This window comes from Rhea pennata, chromosome 15 (genome assembly GCF_028389875.1).
Source record: "Rhea pennata isolate bPtePen1 chromosome 15, bPtePen1.pri, whole genome shotgun sequence".
Taxonomy (NCBI): Eukaryota; Metazoa; Chordata; class Aves; order Rheiformes; family Rheidae; genus Rhea; species Rhea pennata.
Genome location: NC_084677.1, coordinates 16,755,266 through 16,777,877, shown reverse-complemented (window position 1 = coordinate 16,777,877; position 22,612 = coordinate 16,755,266). Strand labels below are relative to the sequence as shown.

At 51.0% G+C, this 22,612-nt stretch overlaps 1 protein-coding gene across 2 annotated transcripts; it reads right to left on the bottom strand.

Moving 5' to 3' along the window:
- Window positions 1-20,204, bottom strand: ALKBH5 (alkB homolog 5, RNA demethylase). 2 transcript variants are annotated; one of them, XM_062588317.1, is made up of 5 exons: window positions 20,064-20,204; window positions 18,912-19,719; window positions 11,448-11,528; window positions 6,835-6,990; window positions 1-4,991 (listed from the first exon to the last, which is right to left on the bottom strand). In XM_062588317.1, the coding sequence occupies exons 2-5, from the start codon at window positions 19,619-19,621 to the stop codon at window positions 4,808-4,810; spliced, it is 1,131 nt and encodes a 376-aa protein (XP_062444301.1). In that variant the 5' UTR covers window positions 19,622-19,719; window positions 20,064-20,204; the 3' UTR covers window positions 1-4,807. The 2 variants fall into 2 exon arrangements, with proteins under 2 accessions (XP_062444301.1, XP_062444302.1); XM_062588318.1 differs by lacking the exon at window positions 20,064-20,204 and having other exon boundaries at window positions 18,912-19,722.
- Between the last annotated feature and the right edge of the window lie 2,408 nt (window positions 20,205-22,612).

Genomic DNA, 22,612 nt, shown 5'->3' with positions numbered 1-22,612 from the left:
TGATGCTTTCTGCTTTTATTCAATTAATGCAGCAATCTATACAAGAAAAAAAAAAGGAAAAAAAAAAAAAAAAGAAACCATGAAATTCCAAACCCTGACAGAGAAGAACCAAATTCTTCCTAAGAATCAACCAGAATTAGAAGATTCCCCCCACATCAGACTGTACATAAAATAATCTCTGCCCCATTTACAGCGTTTCACACAGTACTTTTTGTATCTCAAACTTCAGAACTGTACAACTTTGTTACAAACCACGCTTTTTCCTAGGAAAAGCTTACAGAAAAAAATATTGCCACTTTCTTTTTTATTTGTAACAAAAAAAAATTAGAATCTTTAAAAAACAAAATTAAAGTCAGCCAGAACTTGTAAGTGTGGACAGGGGAGTGGGAAGGAGCAGACATGTGCACTTCTCAGCCTAACGCTTCTCCTCCCAACTTGAAAAGGGAACTAACTGCATTTGGCATATAAAAGACTATTTGCCACTTGAGGTGGGTCCAAACCTCTACATTCAGGCCCAGCTCTGAACAGTCCTCAAAGCGCTGCAGCCGTTTAGACCTGTGGGTTTGGGCTCGGACACCTCCAGCGAGCACTATGCACAGCACGTACTAAACAGCGTTAACCCCAACTCGCGCCCCAGCCCAGGAGCCCGGCCGACGCTTCGCCAGAGGAGCGAGGTCGGCTCGTGCCTGGGTCGCTGTTTGTTCAGCGGAGCCAGCTGAACGGCTCACCCCACGGAGCGAGTTCACAGCCTGGCAAATGAACAACCCTTCCGAGACAAACCAAGCCTTTGGATTACAGCGTGTCACAACTCTTACTGTACTAACAGCTGGATTAGAGTTCAGCAGGTGCGGAGAGCCAGATGTGGCAACCAGGATTTTCCTGTTACATGCAATCTACCTAGACAAAGTTAAGTGGAAGTTGTCTCCAGGCATCTGGCAACCTCAGCAAAGTAGTGATTTGCTTACAGACTCGAATCTGAAAGCCACTCCCTTGGCCAGCTCACCCCTCTACGACCAGCAAACAGCCTTTCCTTCTCTTGTAATGGATCTATCAAGCCCACGCAACCAACTCAAAAGCTTTAATTTGATCACCGAGTCTTCTCAAGATACAGGTAAGAGTAACAAAATAAATTCCTCCTTTTGACTGCAGAAAAGCAGGGACAAAACCCTTGCCTACTTCCCACTTCCTTAGGGAAGAAAAGTTCTTCCATGTTCTGGGCTGTGGGTCTGGGGCATATGCGCGAGGTTGTTGCGTTATATGTAGCCTTATTCCCAGTTGAGCTGAGCAGGTTGTATAAACTACACGCTTCGAGTGGATGGAGAGGAATTTGAACTGCGTTACTGTACCAGACGAAGACGACAAAGCCAACGCGGTCGCGTCTGTAATGAGCCTGTCTCGTGGGGCGGATGGGGAGAAGTTCCACTTTCTCTCTGCAGACAGCAGGGAGAGTGCGGGCAGGCGGCTGCAAACCAAAGCTCACTGCCATCCGTTCTCCACGCTAGACTCATGTCACCGGTCAAGGTTTGCACACCGCCCACGCACCTGACAGAGCTAGCTACAGAGAACAGATATGGGTATCATCAATATTTTGAGCCATGGTTTTACCAGACAAGTTGCAGTGTGAGATCTAGACATCTGGATCCACATGAAAAATGTATCTTCTGGTTTCGAATCAAGGTTTCACTCTGATGTTGTTCAGTGCAAAAGAGTTAAAAAACCATGTATCTACACATATACATACGTGTGTGTGTATATATATAAAATGTCTGTACAAGTGGGGAAAACGGCCTGCCTACATACTGCGGACTCCTTGCCCAAGAGATGCTATGGGTCAGACCAGTTGTGTCGCACTCTCTCTCCAAGGTGTCAAGCCAGTCAGTCAGTTTGAAAACTATAAACACAGCAGAAGAGAAGCAGACTCAAGAGCAACTCCAGGAAGGAGCTTCACCCGTCCTTCGGAAATGGCTGCCAACTCAGACCCGCGGCACAGCTTTGGGGTGGGGGAAGGCAGGGCAGAGCTCCCGAATGCAGCAGGCAGCAATACATAACTAAAACAGGTACCCATGCGTGTTCAGCCTGCACAAGGACTGCGATGAGGTGATGGTTTGTACCAGGCTAGTGGAAAGACCTCAGGATGCCTTAGTCAGCCTTTAGCGGAGATAGAGTCAATACTTATCCCACAGAGACCACAGCAATCCCGCTGCTTTAGGAGCTGTGAAACAGCCCCCAAAAGGCAGCTTGCCTCTACTTTCATTTTGAGTCGAGACACCAGCATACCAGTATCCGTATTGCAGAGGTAGGCATAAAATCAGGAGCGGAGGTGGGGGGGAATGGAGGGAGAGAGGAAGAGCAGGCTGCACAGAGCAGAGACCTCCGGCGAGGAAGCACAGGCAGCTCTGCCTCCTGTGACCGAGCAGCCGCAGCAAACACTGCCACCAGTAACAGAGCGAGCAGCAGAGTCGAACACCCTAGGAGGGCACAGGGCATTCGAGACAAATTCAGAAAGACAATTAGAAACAGCCATTCCCAGGCATCCTGCTAGCAGGGCTCTAGCTTGCCAAAGATGTTTTCAGATGCCAGCTGTAAAGAGGCAAAGGGATCGATACTCCCTGCATGCTGCTTTGCTAGCAGGGGAATGCCAAGCTTTCCGAAACAGGGATTCTGTAGCCAAGAGCTGGCCTGAATTCTCTGCAGCAAGTTAGGAGGGCAAGAAACACCCACTTCAAATGCTAAATGTAGTCTGAAAACAGCTACTTAGAGGAAAAAAAAATCAGAAGCAGTAGAAGCATGAACTTCGAAGGCTGGCCAAGAGGCTGTTCTCATTCCTCTGCACCGAGCTGACAGTTCTCAGCCAGGAAGGCAATCTAACAAAGAGAATCAGAGGTAGGCACCAAGTGCCTCACCTACGAAACCTCTCAGATTGGTGCTGTGCTGAAGGTGATGGTAATTTCATTTGCGCCAGCACCCCTGCTAGATCCAGCTTTAGCAGTAACTCAGCAGTCGAGTGGCAGGAGCCGCAGCAATTGTGGGGGGGGGGGGGGGGGGGAAGAATACGCCAAAACCTCGTTGTTAGCAAACACGCTCAATTGCTAAGGAACAGTGCTCGGGGAACAATGCCTTGGCTTTTTGACTGAGAGCTCCTCATGACAGCAGCAAACGGGTTTCAAAATATATTACATCTTTTTATTGCCAAGCGTGCAGACCATGAAGCGTGGGGAACACAACACTACAGAAAACTACAATTTGAGGGAAGGCAAAGCAGTAAAAATTATTTAAAAATAAGACTACCTCTTATGACTGCCAACACTTGGGTTCAAAGAATCAACTTGAGGAAGTTTCTTAAAAGTAGGGTTCTAAATATGGTGTTCAGCCTCAAACTTTGAAAATGCTCAGACTTCAGGCCAGGGTAAAGCAAATTGGCTGAAAGAAGAAAAGGAAGAACGGAGACTTCATGACATTAACTCCACAGGGCCAAACACCTGATTCTTCTCAGCATTTCCTGTAGCAATTAGAATACTCCCTGCCACAGCAATACACTCAACCTTAAGCAAGGAGGAGGCACACAACCACTGCCATGCTAGCTGATGGATACACCTGAACTGACGGTGTCTCTTAGGCCAAACCATAGCCTTATAATGCCTCACAGTGTCCCCGCTTCCAAAGCCAGCCCCAAAGCGGAAGGACCGCGGGCCAAGCCGCCCCGTAGCCCTCAGGCTACAGCAGTGCCTGGTTCCTGCTCTGCCCCGGGATGTGGAGAAGCACAGCAGGTCCCAAGGGACTGGATACTCTGCCATCTCAACTCGCTCAACCTAGAAGGGGAATGAAAGCCAGTCCACCACGCTGCCAGGCAGTAGAGAACAGCCCTTCTCAAGGAGTCCCAAGGCAAGCACTCTCACAAGCACAGCATCTCTCCTACACCTCTTTGCTATCTCCAGCTCCAGAAAGCAGCATGTATTCAATGCAGTCACTCACTTGGCAGTCCCTGGACTCCAATATGGACCTGTCAGACTGGCCTCAAAGAAGCCAGCCGAGACACCAGCCATGCTTCCTCTTCCTCCAACCAAAATACATCACTGGTCAGATCAGCACTGAGAAACCAGAGTTTACATACATTCTTCATAGAGAGGGCACTACAGGGACACAAGGCTGTGAGCCCAAGTTGGCTTGGAACAGGGACTGGAAAGAAAATCTACGGCATTTAAAACTGGTACTAAAGTGCAACAAAAATGTCCTAAACCTTTTGTAATCGATTGCAGTAAAAAGGGTCTGCAAAGCTTCAAACTTCCAGTTACTGTAGGGCATCCTTAAAAAACAACCCAACAACAACAAAGTAATAGCAGACCAAGGAGCCCTTTGGTGAAGCGAGGAATATGAGGCCACCACAGAATTTGAGCTCCTGGAGTCAAACATCATATTTAGAACATTTGAAAAGTAAGAAAGTTAAAGCAAAAGACAAAAATACAATTCTTGAATCTTGCGCAATGAAATACTTAAACTTTTTGGTGTTTTCAAAAAAAAAAGATATCCCAACAGACAGCCTGGCACAACTTTATCTGCTTCCTAAGGGAGAGATGCCCATTTGACCCATGACTCAGGTCACCACGTGCACTGGACATGTTCCATCCTTACATATGTCTCAGCATTCCTCCATTCATAAAAATAAATTGCTAGATCCTTCCTGTTTATTCTTCAGCCTGAAAGGAAAAACCAAAACTGAAGCTAGATGGAAGATAGCCAGAGGGAGAAGAAATTTTTCACAGACTGGAGGCCAATCTTATCAGCTCCGTGAGCCTGGAAAGTGCATTCCTCAGTGTCGCCTCATTTTAACTTTCCTGGCTGGACTGCCATCCTCCTCCTCTTCATCACAGTCCTCCGTGTACTCGTAAGACCTTCGCCAATAGTTCTCAGAGCTGAAGTTACTCCGTCTCCTATGTTTTGGTAAGAGGACCGAGCGCCTGTTCTCTTCTTTATCCATTTCTAGAATCCGTGGCCTAAGGAAAGAGAATGAGAGAGGGAGTGAAAGTACACATCCATGAGGGGATTTAAGCATTCCTTGTGTGGAGACTATATGGAGCTTTGCATACTTTGAGTGATACAAATGACCGTGCCCGCATTATTCTCCTGGCGCTATGCTCTGGATGCTCAGCAAAAACAGACCATCAAGCTGTATGTCCTGTAGAGAGGCTGAGAATTTTTGTTTTCAATAGTGCAAGTCCCTCCCCCTTTACACTGCAAGTTTTAGTCTCTCTCTCCACAAGGAACATCTCCAAGCAGACCAGTCACCCCTTCTGAAAGGGGGTTTATTGCCCCAAGTAACATCCCTTGTACAGAAGAGTCTCTCACACTGCAGAAGTCACAGCATGAGTGGAATCCTCTTTAAACTGCTAGGATTCTCGTTGTTCAGGATCAAACGATAGCCCCAGACTCCTCTGTCCTCTTGACAGTTCTTTCGAATGTTAGCAGAGTCAGCAAAGCTGCCTCTGTTCTCACCAGAGATCACTTCATACTAGGACAGTGCTGACAGCATTCAAGGCTGCACAAACCAGTTACTTTACTCTAGGCGGGAACTTCTATGTTCCTCTAAAATGCTGCTATCTGATATCAGTGCTATTTAGCTATATTATACTGGAGTCTTTTAGGCCAAGGAAGAAGGAAAAAATGCTTTTAATAGCCATCACATGGTTTCCATACACCCAGATCTGTGCACAGCTCCTTTGGATAAGGTACGTCTCCTTCACATTAGGCTGAGAAACAGTTCTCATAGATATACAGACTTTGTCTTCCATGATCACTTCTCAAATCATTCAGCCCTGGCCCACTGCATGCTTGGGATAAGTTTACATTCGCAGGCAAGCTTCTCTTCTTGATCTACGTTCCTAGCCACTCTGAGTTCTGCTCATGAACAAGCCATACCCCGCCCTCCTCCTTCCCTAAGACAAGCTGAAACAAGGGCTGGGACTGTGCAGCAGCCAAGCCCCAGGACCAAGCGAACCTTCTGGCTTTACACAATGTGAGCAGAATGTCATCTTAATCCTTGGGAAGCTCTGGACATTAGAGAATACCAAAAATATTGCATGACAGCTCAAAACACAGCTGACACATTTGCTATCACTCATGGCTACCAGTACATTCATACAGAGAGAAAGGTGGTGTTTTAACGCTTCCCCCTTACGGGAAGCCTTGCTCCAGAACTCAAACTGACTGAAACCTCAGCAAGGAGTTTCTTGAAGGTCAGTCTTATGCATTCATACAGTCCAGTTACACTAAAAAAATCCACAAACAAAAAATCCACATGCAGCTTAAAAAAAAAAAAAAAAATCAAACCAAACCAAAACAAGTCTAAGAAGCTTCCCAAGATGATCTTCACCCTTCCCAGTTAGCAAACTCTTATGTTCTCTCCAAAGACTACTTTCATAATGTACTTCATAACAGCTGCACAGGTTGCTTGGCAATAGAGGTCAAAAATAATTAGCTGCAGGGAAACTATTGTTCTGAATGACTGCATTTATCAAGAGCTAGCCAAATCTATTGCTTCTTCATTATGCCACTCACAGGATAGACAATGTAAGCTGCTTATAGCCAGAGCTTAGCCTTCACAAGCCTAGAAGGAGCATATATAAGAACCTCATTCGAATAAAATAGATTTGTATGACACAGAAAGCACCTGGGAAGTCACTCCAGGTAGAGTCAGACAGAAGCATTATAGCTCCAGTACAGAGGTGTAAAATAGGGTGTTTTAAATGTGATGTACAGCCTCTCTTTTTAGAGGCCAGGAACCTCAGACATGCACAGAGGTAGAGGTGCCATCCAAAACTTTAGGAAAGATCATCCTACCTGTGAGCAGCATCAGGATCTGCTTTGCGATGGGACCGCTTTGGTTTCAGAATCTGGTCCCTGTTGCTTCCCGATAGACGGTCAGAGGTGTAACCTGGTGGCAACACAGAGCTACTCAGCGATTTTGTTTCCAATCGAGGTGCATCTAGTCTTGTTCTGTAAATATTTAAAAAGAGAAGAATTTGCAAGGAGTTTCTGGAGAATTGCTACCATGCTGCAGTAGACATTTGTCCTAGATGCACTGAAGTACAACCCTCAGTCCCAGCCACAAAGCTCAGAAAGAGGGTCAAGAACATTACACTCAACAGCAGCACAAACTGCAGCTTTCTGGTATTCGAAGCTTTAACCTCTACCGCCTTGGTGGGAGGAAAGCAGTCAGTGTAGCCATGAGGAGAGGTACAGCCAAGGGTGCCGTGCTCACTGCAGTCCCAGTCATAGGACACAGAGTAGAGGTGTTAGAACCCCCTGTGAAATCACAGCAACTGCTCAATAATCTGCAACTCCAGTTAAGCTGCCTGGGAGATGCACTGGAAAAGTCACCATCCCCTGCAACAGTAATAATTGTTTCTAGCAGGAATCTCTCTACTGTCAAGAGATCTCATGGGGTCCAGCATTTTTCAGTTTGACTAGGAAAGAGGTTTAAATCAAGAGTCAAAGTAAGAGTCAGGAGAATGCCTAGCTAACAGAAGCTGCACCATGTCCCTTCCAACATCCCCGCACAGTCTTACTCACACTGGAATAGAAACACACTAAAGCTGTACCAGAAAGCAAGCACAGCTCACCCCAGAGCAGAACTGCCTCTGCAGTTGGCCCCAGCAGGGCTGTAGTCAGCAGCCTCCACGCACACATGGAGAAGAGGCAACAGGCCTAGCAACAGCTGTGCAGTAGGAATGAAAACTTGACAGCACAGCATCTTATCACAGTTCTATCACCATCTCCAAGCACAGCATAGTTACCAGTCTCAACTTCCAAGCAGTGCTAAAGTCTATTTCAAAACACAGACTGAAACCAAAGCACCAAAATGCAGTAAAAGGTGATGCCCATGTTTCTGAACAGCCAATTTCAAGACGATCAAGCCACTTCCTGGAAAGAGAGGCACCCTGATGTTTCTGCAGCCTGCCTCCCTCCAAGGAATCAGGGGTGAATATCTAAGGGGTCTGGTATGAGAAAGGGGAGGATTACTTGCTGTTCTCTAATCTTGAACTTCAGCTTTTGAAGGAGGTTTCCATCCGAGAAACCCAATCTAAATGCTTCTTAGGGAGTCTCTGTAGGTGCCAAGCAAATTTCCTCTCTGCCATCCTCACCTGCCAGCCTGATGCCAGGCTGGCAACACAAAGCTGGGCACAGCAGCCCCTATCGGCCCAGCATGTCAGAAGCAAGAAATGCTTCCACAGATAGCTATCAGGCATCAGGCTGGAGTCTGTACTAGCCTGTAATGCCATGGCACTGAGCTGTTCTCAGCTCCAGGACTGGATTCAGTCCAGCTAGAACACCACAGCACTGCAGATTCTGCCCTAGACAAGCTAGGTGGTTTAAATACCTTTCAGATATAATGACAACTACAGGCCTGCAGTGAAGAAAACCACTAAATATACTGTAGGAGCAAGAGAACACCAGCCATGCTCTTTACCTCCATAGAGCAATACAGATATGAACTACAGGAGCAAATTCTAGGAGCAGCTATACTAAATGGAGAGCAAATTATCTACCAAAGTTCTAGCTGAACAAAATAACTCCCAGATGTAATGGCTTACAAAGAAGTGCTTACAAATGGCATCATAAGCCCTCTAAAATGACTTTCAAGACCCACTTGAATAGGTCTCATTTCTATCCCTACCTCCCACATCACTTCTTTCAGCATCTCTTGAAATTCAGAGCATCGTTCCTTCCCTCATCCCCCAGTCTCCTGCTCAAAGCACTTCTAAACCTTGCTGGCTCCCTGCAGCCCTGCACTTTGGTACACAGGAAACACTGTAAATATCACCACACTACTGCACTGAAGTGCTTATGACCTACTTGGTAACCACGCTACTCTCAAGCATCCTGCAAAACCCAGTCACTTCTCTAGCACATACAGCTCTGTTCTCCCACTACTGCCAGCAAAAACTGTTTCTAGTATCTTACGCCCAGAGTACAGGCAAGGACAGATTCAGACTCAAATGTCTGGGGCCCAGCAGACTCTGACAGCCTATTCAAAGCCAAAAAGCCCAGCTCCTAACTGCAGCAAAGTTTATGTCATTCTGTGACCCAACAGATCTGATCCGTCTGGAAAGCTCAGGGCTGACTTTTACTGAGAAGACAAGGCAGATGAGTTTTCTGAGGTCATTGGCTGCTCCCAAGTCTCTCATGCTAGCAGACTACTAACGGAAGTAGCTGTTTTCCTGGTTGCATAACATCCTATTTAAGCCTGCGCAAGTCGCATGATCCATGACTGGGGAATGGTATTCACCACAGCAATACATGCTCTGGGGATGTGAGCACAGACAAAGGTCACCACAGCCCTGCTGTGCATGCATGTGTGCACCCGGGACTCAGCAAGGAGACGGCCTCCATCACAAGGGATAGGCAGCAATTAATAAGCTCTATTTGGCAGCAGACTGCACCCTTTGGCGAACACGCATTTGCCATGTATTCACCAGGGCTGCTAAGCTCTATGGAGATTACACAGAAATAATTACCAGGGGTTTCCACTTTGCTCAGAAAAACATCCTGCTGGGGTAACAATCAGCCTGCCATTCACTTCAGCCCATCACTGTCTGCATATGACCATATCGTGATCCAGCCCTAAGCAAATCAGGCCCCTTTGTGGAAGGCAGGAGGACCCACTGCTACAAAGAACAGCTAAGCAAACACAGCCAACATGGCTTTGCTAGCAGCTACCAGGCGTTCTCCATCCAGCAGCAGTGCACTAGGTCAGCCAGATAAAACTTAACTAGCTAGATGTTTGCCCAGTTTCACTTCGAGGGCAGTCAGGCTAGAGTGAAATAACTTAACATCCCTAGCTTACAGAGGTTGATGAAAGCAAGAGATAGGGCCAGTTTAAGCAGGCATGTTATACATCTGACCAGTTTGGGTAGTTTCAGTTTATTTAGCCAAGTCTGTCTTTTCTAGAGAACTACTTCACATCACAGAACAGATAGCTTCTCTCTCCCAAAGTCCAACTAAGGCAGCCTATTCCAGACATGTCCCACTACAGGATTTGAAAATGCCTTCCACTGGTGCTAATCAGCATCCCACTACTTTTCTTTGGCTGCAGTAACTAACAATTTGAACGCAACAGCCTTTTAGTTCTCATTACAACCCTCTCACTTTAAACCCAATGCGGCAACAACCAGCTATTGGGTGGTTTGGTTCTAATCTTCCTTCCTTCCGTCCTGCTCCCTCATCTGCCACATCTCATCTCTGGGTCTGTGCTGATTTTGCCTGGCTAATGCCTCAGGGCTGCTGGTTTTCCTGCTTTCGTTTCATGGGTCTCTCTAACCAGATGTCCAACTCTCCACTCTGCTGGCTTTGTGCCACGTCTTCACAATGTTGCCAGACTTGTTTGAAACCAACTAAGCTGCCCGAGAGCTCAGCAAGTCTGAACCGAGACTGCTTGCCTGCTAGCCTTATGCCAGCCCGCACTACAGCTGCGGCTCTGCCACTGTGCCCTTGCTTTCCTCTGGGTTTACAAGGGTTTGAAGTACTCAAGTCACAGGTTTTCACCTGCAAGAGGAGTTCTTAACACTAGTATTGTTGTTAACACCTTCTGAGGCACGTTCAACAAGGGTTAATGTGTGGCAGTCAGGTATTTTGTAGACTTCTAGTAAAAGGGATTGGGGATATTTCAGGGTACAAACAAGGTTTTACTGAGGAGTTTGGGCTGGGGTTTTTTGTTTGTTTTCTATTCTGAAAAGCTTCAGGGACATGCACCAGCTGATGAAATCTCACCAGTTGACCAAGACAGTATACCAAAACTGAACAGCTTACAGAATGTTCCTTCCCAACATCAACTCAGAAGAAAAGCTCTGTAACCTCCTCATTAAATTCACTATATCGACTTGACTTAGAGAAGAAAAGGCTAGTTTCTCTCTCCAGGAAACGAAAGTCATGCTACCAAGAAAACCGTATCTGCTCTATAGAAGGTTCTTCATCACAAGCATCAGCTTCAAAGGACAGTCTGGGTAACTTACAACATGTGGCTATCATATGATCAGGCACCTGAATATGTAGCCCAAAATAAAAGAGTTTGAAATTCTAGCTGTTTAGAGAATTGAGCAGCCAATGAAAGCCAGGAGTTTGGATGTTACCAGTGCTTGCAAACCCAGGCATTACAATGAAGTACTGCTGCACACAGCAAAAAAGTGAGAAGCGATCAACTTTGTAGCAACAAGTTCAACCTACGTCCATTGGCCAAGCATTGGGTATGGCAGGACACAGGCAAGCATCAGAGTGGGATCTGATAAAGATTTAAAACCAACCCAGCATATTTAGAAACAAGACAGTTTTAAAGAGTTTCTTTAAAGTCACTTGAGAAAAAAAAAAAAAGAAAGAAAAAAAAAGAAAAAAAAGAAAAAAAAAGAAAAACACCACATTCAAGTTTATCTCACTGTCCAGGGAGCTTCAACACTTACTTTCGAAGGATGATGACAGCTCTTCTCTCCTTGATGTCCTGTGGTCGAATACAGTGTGTAATTTCATCAGCTGCATATCCACTGTCAATGAAAACAAAAAGCCACTGTGAGTAGGATGACAAGCAGAGGCCAAAAGTTGTTGCCAGCCTTTACAACTCAGTTTGGCCAGTCATTTCCTAGCTTCCACCATGAAATTCAAATACCATACAGTTTCTTAGCTGTGCAGGAGCCAGACTTACACGAAGAGAGAAATTTCAAGAAAGAATGAGGACAATCAGGCCTTCTTTTTTGAGTCCAAATTTTTTTTTTTTTTAGCATACACCAGAGAAAAATGTCACCTGCCACAACACCATGAATTAAGATACGTAGAAAATGAGTTTATAGAATGTAAATTCAGCCAATTCATTTAGGGACAGAGAACAACAGAAAAAAAAAATATCACCATGTTCCTCCAAAGGATATTCTCACACATTTCGTTGAGAAAAAGCTACCTGTCGTCACCGAGGCGCACAGCGTAGCCAGACATGTTCGTGCATGGGAGCTGGTTAGCCGAGCTGCTGTTGGAGCTTCCCTTGCGGATGGCGGGTGAGGTTTGACACTGATCAGTCAGTCACAGGCTGCAGGCAGTAAGCACCAGTGGTGGTAAGAGCTGCGTATTTCACCCCCCATCGCCTGGGCTTGGGCCACTCCCTGCACAGCATTCTCACCCTCTCTGCTGCCCCCGGTGTGGCAAGCCCTTCTCAGTCACAGCCCAAACACCACCCCCTACCAAAGCCTAAACCAAGCGTAACACACGCTGCGAACACGAGACGGCCAGTCTGTGAATTCAGGCCTGCAAACCAGCCTGCACTCCTAAAACCTCCATGCCACAGAGCTTACAAGGGCTCGAGACAGCTACTTGGGCTGATGATTCTTATAGCTTGCTAGAACAGCAACATTGCCACGCTGTCATTACGTGCAGGAGAGCGCTCTGGTGCACAAGATGACTTAATCTACTCGAAGTTTCTAGCAGCTGGGGAGAAAAGCCAAGGCAAACCAGGTCCCCAGCTATCTGGAACATACACAACTTTCTTCTTGCGGCTGCCTCTCTTGTTAAGCACAATTCCCAGGGTCCAGCACAGCAAACGAGAACATGGCCTCGGGCTTCAGGCAAGTTCATGGACAGCAGCCATCACACCTGCTCAGAAAAACAAGCCGCTTCACGGAAAGGTGCTTAAGCAGGAATGTGTTCTCTTATGTCTGCGTCCTCTCCGCATGGATGCTAATGAGCAAGGCTTTGAGACACAGGCCTGCTCTCTACCTGCTGTTCTTCTCTTTGTGAATAGATGCTCTCAAAACTGAAGAATTTGAGTCCAACATGGGGAAAGGGAAGTTAAATGCTTTTGGAGCTTCCTGAAATGGCTGACAAGGACAGGAAGGACTTCAAAGAGGACTTGGATAAAGACTGCTCAAATAACAGTAGGCTAATGCACTGCCACCTTGGTTTAACCCAAGGTAGAAACCGAGTTTTCCAAAGAGCTAATCCACATGCTTGCGGATTGAAGAAATTCTACTACCGGCCACCACAACACTTCCCAGAGGCAGGTGTTTTGCTTACAACATAGCCACGGCATGTCTTGCCTTGCACCAAGGTTAGAATTCATTTCCTGTGGGAGTCCTTTAGCTCAACATTTGGCAGCACCTCCAGACACTCTTTCCGACAGAGAAGGCTTTGCTCTCTCCCTACCCTCCAGCCTGACTGGGGAAGACGCTGCTCACAACAAGGCTCTGCCGTTAGCTTGCTGCTGCCATTGCAGAGCCAGCTCTCAGCCGGCACTCCGGGAGCAGGGCCTCTGCCACTTGCCTGCTGGTTACTGAGGATGCTCAGAGCAGAGGGGAGCAGATCACACACATGCAGGTCTTTTCTAGGGACAGGACCATGTTTCCTTTATCTGGTTAGATAACCCACCCACTCACCTAGAAATGCATAGCTCTCACTCCAAGACAGATTTACTGCTTTGAAAAGAGTTAAGAGTCTAAGACCTGAGCTGTTAAACTGGGGGTTGTTGTCCACCCCCCCCATCACCCAGGGCATTGCAGAACAAGACACTGTTATGCAAAGGGGCTTATAATAATGCTCTATTATGTTCCAGAAACCTCTGCGTCAAGCTCCAGCGAATTCATTAATATCACCCATGTTAACATTCAACTCGGCACATCCTTTGCAACACCCTGAACATAAGGAAAAGGTTTGTCTCAAGACCTGCACTCTCTATCACAAGATGTCAGCCAGGCCACATGTTCTCTCTCCCCAGACCTTATCCTACTTCCAGCTCACTTTCAAAACAGCATTAAACAAAACCTGTGGCCCAGATGCACATGGTTAGCATCAAAGCAACAGTTCTGGTACTCCAGTCCTAGGTCCTAATGGGCACTCAGCAGTCAGCCTCAATGCCATGCTGGCAGGGCAAAAACTCAGCTTCTGCTGCATAAAATACAGCAAGTGTCTCACTGTATGGCCCTCCAGCAAAGAGGCTCACACAGGCACAAGGCAGGGAAACAGAAGTTATTTCGTCATGTCCCAGTTGTTCTGCTTCGTGTCAGTATAAACTTCTTGTCTGCCACCTGGCCTTGCTACATATTGATGATGGCTAAGTTCACAGGGCAAAGAAACAAAGATTATCTTTTTGCCTGGAGAACAAAACCAAAGTGCAGGGGAAGGGATAATTGCCGCTCGCTAAGGAAATCCCTACATTGCTGCCCACAAGAACGCTTATGAACACCTGAGTATGCTGTGTCTGATCTGTAGAGCATTCTTCCAGAAGAGCAAGAGAAGGTGCCTAGGCTATCCACCTGCTATGCCAAGCAGCCCAACCAACATCCTACCTCCTTATTAACCTGCTGGATCTCATATCAGCAACCCACCCTGGGAACCCCTTTCCTCAGCCCAGAAGACAGTGCCAAGCCATAACATAACTGGCTCATGTTGAGATAGAAGTAGATTTAGCGTACAAATATCACTAGAAATGAGGCTCCAAGTTCTGCACAGTCTCTAATGAGAGAGGCTTCTAGGGGCTGAAGATGGCCAGGCCTGCTGGAGGGAAGAGGGATCGCTCATACTAGCACACCACCACGAGAGGTTAGGCCAGTCATCACGGGGTTTGAACAGCTCGAGGCTTTACTTGTAGTTTGAGCGCTGCTGTCACAAGTCACTGAGGTGACATCAACTAATTCAAGGAAAGTTTTAACAAATCCAGTTGCCTTATCGCCACTGGCACACACAGAACTTCCTCTGTGCCAGAGGCATGTACAGTTTTTTCTGAGGGCTCAGACTTTTCCAGAAAAGTGTCTAACGCAAACAGCCGTGGACAGATTCCTCCATCTGGGAAGAAAACAGGTTCATCCTCCAGAGACTGCAACCAACTCTGATTACACTACCATCAGGCATCCCTCTAGACAACAGGGGGGACAAACATCACAAAGTTTCCACTGCTATTATAAGCAATGGGGAGTAGATCTGTTTTCTTCCTAGAGTGCTTACCAGCTTCAGAAGAAAAGTCCATACGATGTACACGCTCTCAGAACATCACAAATTTCACTTTTGGTAATTTCTTCCTCTGGCTAAATCCAACCTCATCAATTATTTCCAACCAAGGTGCTGAGAGATGTAGCATTCAGCAGCTAAACAAAAACCCACAGGTTCCCAAGATCCGTTGCCTATGACAGTGGCCACACGGCATGGTCCAGCACAGAAGGATCTGACTGAAACTGTCCACTCTGGCTGGCTTTGGGCCCCCTCAGCTCCCTTCCTCTTTTTCTGGTGAAGCGCTTGTCAAAGCGCACGTTCCCCAGCGCACAGTTCCTCCATCTCCTCCCCGCTGCCTCTATTGACTGACACTTGACAAATTCTTAAAGACAAACACACACACACACACACACACACGTGTGCACACACACAAATGCGATCCACTCAACAGCCATCAGCAGAAAGCTGCAACTCAAAGCTAAGATGAGAGCTGCTGGGGTGAATGGTACACAGGCCTGAAACCCAACTTCGCTCACACTGCCCAAGAACAGCAGCGCAGCAAGATGCCCTGATGCACTTCCTCTCAGCCTGGCTGGCAGCAGGCACAGGCCAGCGTGTGAAAGCTAAAACAAACCTGCGTGATTACCTGCTTCCTGGGGCTACAGGAGAAGAACCTGCAGAGGGGACTGGAAGAGGCTTTCTTCTTCTAGATATCAAACCCTACAACTGGGCAAATTGGTACTTAAAGTCCAAAAGGAGAAAACAAAACAAAAGCACCTCTCTGGGAGAGCAAAGACCTCATTCCTGAACCTCGGTGCGGCTTAGTGTCCGTCCTGCTGGCAGAGGTGCACAGCACTGCTAGGAGTCTCTGTTTTGCCTGCAAAACTATTTAAGGAGGATACCCTTTAAACACTAAACCGGAGTTTGAGATCTAAGCACTTTAGAGCAAGTTTGATACAGGTTCAGTGTCTGCAAACACCATGGACTGTTCGACAGAAGAAAAATTCTCCCGTTTACTATGAAGTTTAGCCTGCAGTATCCTTTATACATATCCCACAAGGCATTTTACTGACAACAAGAATTCCGACAGGAAAAAAACTGAACCCACCCCAAGGAGACAAAGTAAATACAGCCAATGGAGGGATACAGGAACGCTTCCACGCTGCACTCCTCCAGGGGGGTGAGGGTGTAAGTGGCTATAAAATCAGGAAGACAATTTTGAATAGACTGCTGAGAGTAGGAACAGGACAGGCACACTGGGGAGAACTGGAGAAAGATGCAGGCAAAGAGACTGAACAGCTTTCTGCAGATCCTCATCATTCCCACACGGCAGCAAAACAGATGTGGCTACACTGGCTTCTCCAGAAAGGAGACATGCCAGGAGCAACCACTGACCCAGCAATATTTGAATCAGACATTACAAGCATGCCATTTCTATCTGCGCCGTTTCCCTATCTCCAGGGCAACTGCCTTCAGCAACTGTTTACTGGGAGGAGAAAGAGCCAAGTTTGGAGAGTTGATTTAAACATGACCAAGAGCTAGATATCAGACATACACCACTGAGAGCTTACTGAGGGTCTGCATGTCTTCCCTCAACTCTCAAATCTATCAGGTTAGAGGGGAGACAGGAGATTTGCCGAAGTCAAGGAACTCATATCCAGCCAGGATCATATTATCGCAAAACAATCACTCTGGCAGAATCTCGCTTAAGTGAGTGCTAAGTGTCTGCTAACTGCTGTACTGAAACTGAAATAATCCCCATTTTAAAGTCTATTATTTGCTGGAAAACAGAACATCTTACTGTGGATTGAGCTAGTGAATGCCAGCAGTAGGTCAGTCAAAAAAAAAAAAAAACAGTTCTATTTAGATGTTAAAAAATAATCTCATTTATTTGTATGATTGCTTAACATACTCTAATAAACTGATTATGGCACCCTCAAGTGCTGGCCACAAACCCAGTCACACAGGTCTGGGGGACACCCCATATCAATTCCTGGAACCTTCAGCCAGCTTCCCCACTCTTTCTAGTGTTTGGGGTAAAGAATAAGGATAAGAGACATGACAATCTGCTTATCTCGTCCTGACGCAGAGAAAAGGACCTATCACTCTTCCCTAAACTGCTGATACTCCACTGCTACGTCTCAATACGCCTTCAAACGTAAAGGCCAGAAAAGCTTTCCTAGTGACTTATATTACAAGTCAGACTATGGACGTGACCCTGCATTAACTGCTCTACCAGACCACTTCAAAGTGTGAGAATATTCTCTCTGCTATATAGAAAACACTGGCTAGGAAAAAAAGGGTAACTATTTACTCCAAGACACCTTGGGAAAGGCAGGGGCTCAAATCACTACCAGGGAAGTTAGAGTAGAAAGTTTTCCTCCTCATGTCTAATGAGGAGTTACGGACCAGAAGAGGTAGCCCATCAAAAGCAGTCTCCAGCCCTGCAGAACTGAGGCTGCTTCAGAGTAGAGTGACACACTAGACAGGTCCCTCCCAGCCCTATTTCATGAAACTGTTCCTGACCTCTGTCCTTCTCCAGCACCCTCCCAAGCCCATCCAAATTCACCAGGGTGAGAGAAAATGTCTTTAGCTTCATGAGAGCTATTCTTGCTCACACATCCATCTGCAGTCCTCTCATCCTCACTAATCTACAGAAGTTACCTAACACAGGGAGTACTGCAAGGATTAGTTAATGTTTGTGCAGCTTTTCAGAGATAAAAGCTACGTGAGATCTAAGCATTTATTATTGATGCACTAGTCAACAGTGCAACACTGTATATATGGGGGGGGAGGAATTCCTTCCTGAACCCTGCAGCGATCACTTTACAAGCCAAACACAGGATTGCGTTACAGCCAGGGAGCCCTGAAAACTGGCCTGGACATTTCCCAGTCAGAGTTGGGGATGGGGGGGGCAAAGAGAGAGATATAGTTGATAGCTCAGAGCACTGTTGGCAGAGTTTGGGCTATCCCTGCTCCTGGCAGGGAGCACTCTGACCTTCAGGACATGAGGGACGGAGGGACTTGTGCTCATGAAGTCAGGCAGCCCTAGCACTGGATTTCTAGCCCTCCGTAATACCTAAAAGCCCACTGTTTTTTCAAGGCCATGCACAGCAGCCTGCCCACACTCAGCCTGCCCCTCATCCGCCTGCAAGCCCAGCCTGCACAGCAACTACCAGTGCGACCAAGGAGACAGAGGGGATTAGGACACCGGTGTTTCCAAGTGCCAATCCCAGCTTTACTACCGACTTGCTGTGTGACCTTGGGCAGGTCATTTTACCTCTACAGTCTCTCCCCACTTGCAAGAACAGGAATAATTTCTTGTACCTGCAACCAATACCCATGGTCGCTGTGCTGTGTTTATAGTGCGCTTCCAAGGGACTGTCCCACAAGGCTCTGCACTCAGATCTCCCATCAGAGTCTCTCAGGTGAGCATTTAATATTCCCAATTTACAGATTAGGAAGACACAGCCATTCACACCTTCCCTCTATGCTTAAGGTCACGTAGGGAGTCAACGACTGAGCTAAGAATAGAACCCAGGAGCTCTGTCTCAACCAGCTGCTCCACTACGGCCGCTCTCGGGCAGAGAATCCATTTTGCGTCTCGATGCGTATTTTAACTGTTTACGGGAACTAAAGCGAACCTCAGCTCCACAAGTGGCCGCATTCAGACCAGAACTCACGTCATCCCCTGCAGAGAAGACTGCCCTCGAGCAGGCAGCAGTGTGGCCAGGCTGTCAAAATCACCCTTTCTCCTGCATTCCCATCCACCACGGTGGTGGTATCCCCAGGATCCTTCCTTAATCTTTCTACCGTACAGAGACCCTGCACACCTACAGACAGGCAGATCGTGCCTGAGCTGCTGTTGGGGTGTGCATCCATGTGTCTCGTGATTAGCATTACACAACCAAGTCTCAGCACATTAGCTAAACAGAGGCCTCAGCAATGCGGTGAGTTACCTGAGTACTGTGACGCTTCCTCTCTTCACCGGCAGGAACAGAACGGGCTCTGAGACCCTGATGGGCTTGAACTGGAACTTACACCCAAAGCAGAGCGCAGAGTCGCTGAAGAATGACACAGAGACGATGGGCCTCTCAAAGATATGGATGGGGTCCACATGGGAGACAATACAGCCCCCGGGCTGATAGTCGTTGATCACAGCACTGTTCACAAAGCCCTCGGGGATTACCCTGTGCTCCACAAGCTTTCTGATCACCAGGTCATGCACCCACTCTGGGATGGCATCAACCTCCCCCCGCGGGTACAGCCGTTCCTGGCCAGGGCCTCGCCTCTGCAGCTGAGACCCATACGTGTAGCCCTCCCCAAAGAAATACTTGTTCCGAAGAGGTGCTCGATCCACTGTGTGCTCTTTGTAGAGCCCCTTCTCAGCCCGGGACACCACGTCCTCAATGCGGGCTTCGATCTTGGCACACTCCTCCGTACTGAAGAGACGAAGCTGACGGATGCCACTTTTGACTTTCCGGGCCTCTTCCTCCTCCTTCTGCTCCTCGTAGTCACTGGGCTCGGAGTCGGAGTCCTCGTGGTACCTGCGTTTGCGCTCGTAGGAGGACTCCATGGGCTCCCGCAGGCTGCTGCCTTTGTAGTTGTCCCGATAAGGCATCATGGACTTCAGCTTCTCTCGCAGGTCTGTGTAGCCACTCCCAGCCATAGTGCGTCTGCAGCCCCCTCCTTTATTGATCTCCTCGCTGCACACCGCTTCGGGCCGCGGAGGGGGACGCGCAGCTGCTATTCATGGCATCCGCTGCCCTGCTGGAAGAGCCCCAAAGGGATGAGAGCTGGAGCGATCACCCAGGCTCCCAGGCCGGGCTCCCCCGACCCCCTCCCGGGCTGGGGGAAGCGCCCACGCAGCCCCTATATCCGGGCTGGGCACCTGGGCGCAGCCTGGCCCTGGGACGTCCAGTCGGGCCCAGCACCCAGGCAGGCCGTGCCCGCACCAACCCCCCCCCCCCGCCCCCGCAAACCGGGGCCGCGGCGGCTCCCTGCCCCGGGCAGCTCGGCACCGGGAAGGAGGCCGGGCAGGGCGCACGGCACTCCGGGGTGCCCCCACCCCCGCGGCTCCCCCCCCCACACACACACAACGCCAAACTCACGGCTTTCTCGGGGCGGCGGCGAGGCGGCGGGAGGGGAACGGAGCGCGCAGACAAAGCTGCCGGTGCCGGTGTCGGCGGCGCGGCGCTCAGGCGGCGGCCGAGCCTGGCACATGCCCAGCGGCGGCCCCGGCTCGGCGCGGCGCCCTGCCCGCTCCCGCCGCCGCGTCGCTGCCCATGGCGGGGGCCGCCGCGGGGCCGGGCCGGGCCGGCGCGGGGCCGGCGCGCGGGGGGAGGGGGGGGGGGGCGGCGGCGGGGTCTCGCGCAGCACTTCCCGCGGCGCGAGCTCCGCGCTACGTCACCAGGAGCCAGCCCGACATCCCGGATCACCGAGGGGAGCGCCTAGAGCGCCGGCCCGCCCCCGCTGCGCACGCGCACGCGCCCCGCCCCCGCCTCTCTTCCCTCCCTCCCTCCCTCGCCCGCCGCCGCCGCCGCCCGCCCCTCTCGCTGCCCCGGCACGGCCGCCCGCGGGGCCCCGCTCCGCCCTCCCGGCCGGCCGGCCACGGGGCGGCTCCGCCCGCGCGGCCCCGAGCCGGTAACGGCGCCGCACACAGCCCGCCTCCTCACGCCGTAACGGACACCGGCGGCGCCTCGTTCCCCTCCTCCCTCGGCTCGGCGCTGATTGGCCGCGCCGGCCTGGTGGGCGGGAGCGGGCGGCCCCGCCGGCGGCTGATTGGCCCGTCGGAGGCGGCGCGGGGGCCTCGCGGCCCCGGCGGCTCTCGCGGCGCGCGGACGAGGTGGGGTGGCCACCGCACTGCCTGCGGGGCGGGGGGGAGGCGCTCCGGGGCGCGCTCGCCCCCTGGCGGCCGGGCGGAGGCGCCGGGGGGACCCAGGAGCACCGGGGACACACAGGGCACCGCCGGCCCGGGGACAACCGGGGGACTGGGGACACCGGGGGGGACCGGGAACATCTGGGGGCACCCAGGAACACCAGGGACACACGGGGCGCTGCCAGCCCGGGGACAACAGGGGGACTGGGGACACCGGGGGGGACCGGGAACATCTGGGGGCACCCAGGAGCACCGGGGACACACAGGGCCCTGCCAGCCCGGGGACAACCGGGGGATTGGGGACACCAGAGGGGACCGGGAACATCTTGGGGCACCCAGGAGCACCGGGGACACACAGGGCCCTGCCAGCCCGGGGACAACCGGGGGATTGGGGACACCAGAGGGGACCGGGAACATCTGGGGGCACCCAGGAGCACCAGGGACACACAGGGCACCGCCAGCCCGGGGACAACAGGGGGACTGGGGACACCGGGGGGGACCGGGAACATCTGGGGGCACCCAGGAGCACCGGGGACACACAGGGCGCTGCCAGCCCGGGGACAACCGGGGGATTGGGGACACCGGGGGGGACCGGGAACATCTGGGGGCACCCAGGAGCACCAGGGACACACAGGGCGCTGCCAGCCCGGGGACAACAGGGGGACTGGGGACACCGGGGGGGACCGGGAACATCTGGGGGCACCCAGGAGCACTGGGGACACACAGGGCCGTGCCAGCCCGGGGACAACCGGGGGATTGGGGACACCAGAGGGGACCGGGAACATCTGGGGGCACCCAGGAGCACCAGGGACACACAGGGCACCGCCAGCCCGGGGACAACAGGGGGACTGGGGACACCGGGGGGGACCGGAAACATCTGGGGGCACCCAGGAGCACCGGGGACACACAGGGCACCGCCAGACCGGGGACAACCGGGGGACCGGGAACATCTGGGGGCACCCAGGAGCACTGGGGACACACAGGGCACCGCCAGACCGGGGACAACCGGGGGACCGGGAACATCTGGGGGCACCCGGGAGCACCAGGGCTATCCCCGGGGTGGACCAGGGACACCCAGGCCACCAGAGGCCTGAGGATGCCCAGGAGCACCAGCACCACCAGCCCCAGGGACTCCCGGGGGGACCAGGGACACCCAGGCCACCACCAGCCCTGGGGACACCCAGGGGCACCCCGAGGCACGCCCGGGGGCACCCAGGGCACAGCAATCCCAGGACCATCCAGGAGGACCAGAGGCAGCCAGGGCACAGCCAGTCTGGGGACACACGGGGACACTCGGGGGGTCCAGGGACACTCAGGGCCCTGCCGGCCCTGGGGACAGCAGGACACAGCCCTGCTGGGGCGCAGCAGCCCCACGTTCCCCCAGCTCCGTCCCCCGGGCCCGCAGCCCCCCCGACCCAGCCTGGCTTGCTGAGCACAGAGGACGTTTTAATCCCGCGCCGGTGACGAAGGCAATCTCCGAGCAGCGGCGGGCGAGCGCGAGCTGCGGTACAGCACCCGCGACTGCCGCCCCTTCCCGCCGCGGCCAGACCCGCTCGCGCGGTTACGGACGTGTATAAAAATCTGAGCGAAGCTGCAGGCGAGCGGCGAGGCGAGGGACGCGGGTGAACGCGCGGGTGTGTGCCAGCCCGGCGGGCTGCGGGGACGCCGGGCCGAAGGGGAGCAGTTAATAAGTCACTAACGCAATAACCGACTGTGTACAGGCGGTTCCGGGAAGCGGTGCCCGGGGATGGCCGCCGGCTGCTGTTAAAAAGCAACTAAGGC